Source organism: Clupea harengus, chromosome 21, assembly GCF_900700415.2.
Source record: "Clupea harengus chromosome 21, Ch_v2.0.2, whole genome shotgun sequence".
NCBI classification, from domain to species: domain Eukaryota; kingdom Metazoa; phylum Chordata; class Actinopteri; order Clupeiformes; family Clupeidae; genus Clupea; species Clupea harengus.
The window spans coordinates 5,929,709-5,937,208 of record NC_045172.1 but is presented as its reverse complement, the minus strand read 5'-3'; the positions used below and the strand labels follow the sequence as shown (position 1 = coordinate 5,937,208).

Here is a 7,500-nt window from a genome sequence, read left to right as displayed (position 1 = left end):
GTAATTACATACATTAAGAGTTAGTGTATGAATATAGGCTTAGTAAGTAACAACTACACACTGTACTACTTGTATGATTCCTGTGCTACATCCATCTACTCTAAATAAAGCCTTACACTGCACCACTAGACTAGGTAGCTGCAGGTAGGCAGCAACATGGTTCAGTCCAGAACACTCTATTTAACACTCTATTAGCTGCACACTGCAAATGTATACTCAACACTCAGAGATCAGATAGGACAGGAGTGTAATTAATCATTTGAGTGTGCATCTGTGTGTGTGCAGTATGCACATGGGAATGCACAAGTGATTATGAGTGTGTACAACTAAATGTGTTTACGTGAGTGTCAATAAGAGTGTGTGTGTGTGTGCATTTGTGAATGAGTGTGTGTGTGGGTGTGCACGTGCGTGTTCATATCGACGTGTGTGTTTGAGTTACCAGAGTTGTCCTCGTCCTTGCGGATCTTGAGCTTCACCAGGTCCTCGCACTGCTGGAGGATCTGCACAGCGTCCTCCATGGAGCAGTTCTCCAGACGGATGTTATCAATGGCCAGCAGCTTATCGCCCAGCTCCAGAGTCCCAGTTCTAACACACACACAGGTGCATACACACAGGTGCATACACACACACACACACACAGAGAGAGAGAGAGAAGACATGCTTAATTAGCTGCAGTCAACATGATCATAGAGCACAGATAAGAGAGAGGAGAGATAGAGAGAAAGACACAGAGAGAGAAACGGGGGGGAGAGACAGAAAGACAGAGGGAGAGACACGAAGCACAAGAGTAGGAGATTACAGCTGGCTTCTCATAACTCTGCCATAATCAGTGCCATTGTTCCGGAGCAGTCCCCCTGAAGACGGCCATCTTCCACATGACTTTGGCTGTGTGTGCTCACATGGCGACGAGGAGGGAGCCGCTAACAGCAACTCACCAGAGAGGCAGTCAGGATGAGATACGGATTACACACACACAGAGAGGAGAATCGCACAGCTATTCATAGCAGCCATTCACACGGGCTCCCCCAACCAATGCACCCTCTCACTAGTGACACTGCCACTGAAACACTCACCGCTCAGCTCAAACGCCAGTGCACTCTTTCAGTATGTACTCACATACTTCAGAGACTTAGACAGTTCAGAGAGCTTCTAAAGGCATGTTTTAAGACATACGCTCGACTTCATAGAGCCACTGGATGCTTGAGACATCTGCATACATTAGACATCTTTTCACACTAAAAATAGGCACTGCACTCATCATATATATATATGGTAGGATATGCTTCGGATAAATACAGTACAATTCAGATATATGTGCATAAGTACGTCATATATCTATGCAAATTTCAGATTAGAGATATATGTAATATGTCTAAGAATACTTCAAACACAGCTAACCTCAAATACTAAATGTTTCAAGCATTTGACAGATTTAAGATGGCTAACTTTCCTTTTCCGTCAGACAGCTATCACATACTTCAGACACTTAACTGTATCTATACTTCACAGACCATCTCCACACATTTAATTATGACTTATATCAGATTCCTAATCACGAAGCTCAAAAAAAGCTCTGCTCACATCAGACAATCGCTACTCTATTTAGCTACGGCGCTAGGCTATGTACAGCGCGTGTATGGGCACTTTGATGTTACACAGCCAGAGAATTGTTTGTGCGGTGACAGACTGTGTAACGCTGAGGGAGCGCCACGGCAGCCTTCTCTCAGCCACCTCATGCTGCGTCCTGAACGCTGGAGGCCTCAGTTGAGTGGCCCAGTTCCTGCTAGCCTGGCTGGCGTAATTAGCAGCTAAACATGCTGAGCTGTTACGTAATGCCTGTAGCTAAACTGGGGCATCTCCCATCTCCTGCCCCCAAAAAAGTGTGTAAATGGAGAACAATGCTGCCCCCCCAAAAAAAAAAACCAGACCAAATGAACACGACACCCAGCAGGACCATATGAGCTGGCAGTAAGGGAATAGGGGATGGGATGGGGAGAGTTGTGTTACACAACCCCCCCCCACCACCAACTCAATCCTGATGATGTTCTTCTAACACCTTTCCTGTTGACAACACCCATTTTTGCCTTTTCTACCCTAGAGATTGAAATCTACAGGTGTCAACACATACATTTCTATGTATGTATACATTTCTATGTGCATGTGTTCTCCTTGGGACTTGAATGTATGACCTTGGTGTTGTGAGTAAAGTGCAATATTAACTGAAGATCTTGAATGTATGACCTTGGTGTTGTGAGTAAAGTGTAATATAAACTAAAGATCTTGAATGTATGACCTTGGTACAGTACATGTCTTGAGCAGGAGGAGTGGTTGTATGTCTGTCACCATTAATCATTGCATTTTATTTGTATCATTGATAACACTGCTAAAGGCACTTCCAATACATTTTGCATGAAAGTTATACATAATTGAAGGGAAATGATCATTTTGAATATGAATGTGTTCAGCAATGGATTTTTAGTTGGTGTTGATGTGTGGGCGAGACCTTACTATTCTGTATAGAACCTTTGTATAATATCCACAATCAAATGCTCATTATTCATTCATTGAAATTAAATCATTATTAAATGATTCATTCTCAGTACATATTGTTTATCACTATTAGCATGTGAAAAGCATGTCCAAACCAGGAGTGTTACTGTGCGAGACGCTAGCATGTTGGACTGTGTGCTTTGAGTTATTCTTATTAATTATTTTACATTGAAGAGAAGAAGAATCCCTTTGTGGAAAAGAAGAGATGGAGACACAAAAGGATAGGAGAGGCAGAAACTGAACACCTCCACCTCCACCTCCCCCCTTCCTCCTTCAGGGTGGCTGTGTCGGAGAGGAATGTTACAAATCGGAATGGGAGGCAGCTGTGTATTCAGATTAATTATATCATCTCTGTGTCAAATTTCTTAACAGTGTTTGTAACTGCATTCAGTTGGGTTGAACTCTCTCTGCACAAAGTAATTCAGGATTGCCCCAGATATGTTTCTTATACAATTTATGGAAGACCCGTTCTCTGCTAGGCTGTTATATCAGTATGAAACAAGTAGGAGATGTAGGCCACAGGAGCTGTGTGTGTGTGTGTGTGTGTGTGTGAGTGTGTGTGTGTAGTATATACAATACGTGTGTGGTATTGCTGAAGTTTCTTTTATAGCAGGTGAATTGGGTGTGCAGTCTACTCTACCTGTGAGCCACGCTGCCTTTCTTTATGTCCGAGATGATGAGAGCGTCTCCAGGCTTCCTGCTGGACGGAGCTGAGGAGAGAATAAACGAGAGAGAAAGAGAGAGAGAGAGTCACTGGGGAAGAAAAGGAGTCACTGACAGCTGAGGTAACCTTTCAGAAAGTTTAGGCGACACACACATGGAGGCTTCTGATGCAGGCTACTGTGAGTATATCTGTGTGTCGCCTGAACTATTTGAGATATTACCTCATCTGTGTGTGTGTGTGTGTGTGTGTGTGTGTGTGTGTGTGTGTGTGTGTGATAGAAAGACAAACACAGATTGAGATATAGATGTTTTAAAGGTTATGGCCTGGGAGGAGAGTATCTGATGGATCAGGAAGCCTGGCAGTAAGCAGCAGGGCAGGGGCAGACAGATAAAGAACCTGATCCAACAGGACAGCTGCAGAGATAGTGACTGATAGATAGACAGAGATACTGATAGATAGTCAGACAGACAGAGAGAGACAGAGAGAGAGAGAGAGAGAGAGAGAGTGAGGGAAGAGAGAGGGAGAGGGAGAGAAAGAGGAAGAGAGAGAGGAAGAGAGAGAAGCAGAGAGAGGGAGAGTGGGAAGAGAGAAGGAGAGAGAGAGAGGAAGAGAGAGAAGGAGAGCAAGAGAGATCTGGAACCTAAACCATCAGGACCCCCTCCTTTCCTCCACCCACTGCCCATCCCTACTCCACCCTCCTCCTCCAACAGCAGCCAAGACGAGTGCAACCAGCCCAGCCCAGCAGAGCATGGTGTGGAGAGAGAACCGAATGAGGTGTGTGTGTGTGTGTGTCTGTGTGTGTGTGTGTGTACGTGTGCGCAAGACAGAGTGTGAGTGTGAGTGCGGGAGAGGGAGGATGAGTGAGTGAGTGAGTATTTGAGTCAGTACATGTGCCTGTGTATGTAGGTGTAAGTGTGTGTACGTGTATGCAGGAGTATGTGTGTGTATGGGTGTATAAGAGAGTGAGAGTGTGTGTGTGTGTGTGTGTGCGCATGTGTATGTGTGCGTGTGTGTACATGTATGCAGGAGTATGTGTTTGTATGGGTGTGTGCATGTGTACGTGTATACATATGTGTGTGTGTGTGTGTGTGTGTGTGTGTGTGTGTGTGTGTGTGTGTGTGTGTGTGTGTGTGCGCGTGTGTGTGTGCATAGACGCATGTGTGTATGTGGGTGGAGATCAATTCAGGAGGAGCTGATGATTCAATCTAGATGTGGCAGATTAAAGCCACCGAGTTGAGCGGAGCGTGTGTGTGTGTGTGTGTGTGTGTGTGTGTGTGTGTGTGCAGAGAGGAAAGAAAATTGCCATGGGGACTGTCAATCAATGCGCCTAGGTCGTCTTGGAAACGAGGCTGACTTCGCTGAGCACCGAGTGACCTGAGGGATAGGTCTACCCTGCTAGCAACTCAATCTCCTCATGGGTTAGCAGTTACCCTGACAGAAGAAATAATCACTACTCAGTATTTTAGGCAAGGGTGAGTGAGAGAGAGGGAGGGAGATGAGAGAGAGAGAGAGGAGAGAGAGAGATAGAGAGATAAAGAGAGAAAGAGAGAGTGATGGAGAAGTTGAGGGAAAGAAAAGAGGGAGTCACTGATGAAGAGGAGAAAGAGAGAAAGAGAGAGAGAGAGAGAGAGAGAGAGAGAGAGAGAAAGGGCGAGAGAGAGTGGAAGGGTGAGAGAGGGAAATATGTCCAGTGAACATGAAGGCTTGGTTATTACCTACAACTCAGATATGGGATAACAGACTGCAACCTCTCTCTCTCTCTCTCTCTCTCACACACACACACACACACACACACACACACACACACACAAACACACAAACACACAAACACACACACCTTGTGTCCTGATAACACTTAATAACGTTCATTCTAGGTGGGTAAAATTGCACTACAGTTCAAGGTCCAAGAAGGATGCAATGTTATGTTTTTTTTTCATTATGTCTTGACAAACCGCTCTATATAAACATCTCCCCAAACTCATTCTCTCTCCCTCTCTCTCCTCCATCTTGCAGTAGACATTTCCACTGTATGTTTGACTGTGGTGGGGTGAAATGTGAAATGAAATAAGCTCCAGGCCCAAACACATCACATCCAGTCTCAGCTGACAGATAGCTCTATGTCCCTGCTGCCTGCTCCTGCTGGACTGCTAGCCAGAGTGTCAAAGGAAAAGCCATATCCGGGACTGGCCAATGAAACAGAAAAAGAGACTTAAATGGGTAAAACGAAACGTATACTGGGTGGAAAATGAGAAACAGATACTGGGTGGAAGATATACATTATAGACAGACAAAGTTGAGGTGTTTGGATCCTAGAGAATAAACTTTGCGAGGCACAGAACAAGTGGAGAGATGCTGGAGGAGTGCTTGACACTATCACTACCTGACCCTACATTGCCATGCCATACCCTTGCCATACCCACTTGACTGGAGGTCATTTTATCCTACAATAAGACAGAAACCCAAAGCATTGCTCCAAATTATGCAAGACCTATTTACTGAAGGAGCAGTCAAGCTTTGTAACTGCAGCAAATGGAGGATTCTTTGATGGAAGCAAATAAGCAAATATTTGTATTTTAAGCAGAAATCATTATTTCTAACTTTGGCAAAGTCTTGCCCATATTTTTCGAATTTTTTCAGCCCTTTATTTGGTGAATAAAATATGGGTTTTCCTGGAAAATGTAAAATTTTCTGGGTGGTTCCAAGCAGTAGTGTAGTAGTGCATGACGCTACTTGCTGAACATCCACATTTCGCATTCTGAGTGGCCCTTGCAAGGCTAAGTATGAAAGTGTATGTGTGAATTCTAGAAGTTTCTGTTCAGCCTATGAAGTCCTATGGCCCTAACCTCATTGACAACGCAATGAGCAACAAGGGAACTAAAGCTATCCTGCAGCGTGTGGGAGCAATATGCTGACCCACCAATGTTTGCGGTTAGGATCTTGCTTGTGGTATTAAATTAGCAAATAATTTAGCCAAGTTATTAAATTAGCTTTAGTTCATGCGCGGCGGACTTTGCCCATTGCCGGTTGCCTGTCTGTGTGTGGAGTCCATCTTCTCTCACTGTATTCTCACCCTGTACATTTGTTCCAGTCCTCTGGGTGTCTGTGACACCGTGTGTGTTGCCTTTTAGTTCTTGAGTATATTTCGTCTATAGGACGTGATTTCTGGCAGGTCTTGTTCAGAAATCTTTATGCTCTGTGAGATACTGTATGACTGTAGACAACTTGCTGCCTGTGAGAAATCTGTGGGCTGCCTGTGGCTGAAGTGAAGTCTTTACGCCGTCTGAGATACTGTATGTCTGTGGAGACCGGCTGTCTGTAAGAGATCTGTGTGTTGAGTCTGTCTGTTACCGGAGGGCAAGTCTGAAAGAAGTCATCATGTTAACGGAATGAGTCTGTGAAGTGTCTGTACTATGAGATATCACTGAGGCGTGTCTTTGAAGTGTACGGGCAGACAGGTAGGACTCGCATTACAACCATCCATCCAGAGAACCCCGGAGAACCCCGGAGAACCCCGGAGAACCCCCGTCCACCTAAACCTGCCTGGATGTCAAATGAGGGATAACAGAACTACATAGAGGATAGAACCATGACATCCCTCCCTCCCTCCCTCCCTACCTCCCTACCTCGCTCCATCCGGGATCAATAAATAACATCCCATAATATCCTGTCCTGGGCCTCTTCTCTGGGGCTCTGAAGGGCCACAGCACTGGCAGGAGGATGAAGGTGAATGTGAGTTCAGTGCACACACACCTCAGTATCCGGCTGCTTTATGAATTATACGAGAGCATCTTCATTCTGTGTGTGAGCGAGGGTGTGTGTGTGTGTGTGTGTGTGTGTGTGTGTGTGTGTGTGTGTGTGTGTGTGTGAGTGAGTGTATGAGTGTGTGTGTGTAGCAAGTACCACATAAATAATGTGAGCCCCTGTGATCCAGGGGAACAGGCTTGGCTGAGGGAACCCTGGGTAATACAGAGTGTGACAAGTGATACCACACTTAGTGCAGCAGATCATACATACACCACTCACCCCCAAACCCTCTCTCTCTCTCTCTTTCTCTATCTCTCTCCCTTTCTCTCTCTATCTCTCTCTCTCTCTCAAACGCTCTCTCTCTTTCTCTATCTATCTCCCTTTCTCTCTCTATCTCTCCCCCTTTCTCTCTATATCTCTCTCCCCTTTCTCTCTCTCTCTCTTAAACACTCTCTCTCTCTCAAACACTCTTCATTCTTGGAGAATGCAGGATCCCTTGACTAAAAGAACATCATTTCAGCATTTTGCACTTTCTCTTAGTT

General features: G+C 45.1%; 1 protein-coding gene across 2 annotated transcripts in view; it reads right to left on the bottom strand.

Annotated features, from left to right (window-relative positions):
* grip1 (glutamate receptor interacting protein 1) overlaps positions 1-7,500 on the bottom strand; it is a 125,822-nt gene that overhangs the window by 22,267 nt on the left and 96,055 nt on the right. For both annotated transcript variants that reach the window (XM_031558182.2, XM_031558183.2), the window contains exons 15-16: positions 3,191-3,260; positions 440-585 (exon numbers count right to left, since the gene is read on the bottom strand). In XM_031558182.2, the coding sequence (XP_031414042.1) occupies positions 440-585; positions 3,191-3,260 (216 nt within the window). The remainder of the gene's footprint in view (positions 1-439; positions 586-3,190; positions 3,261-7,500) is intronic.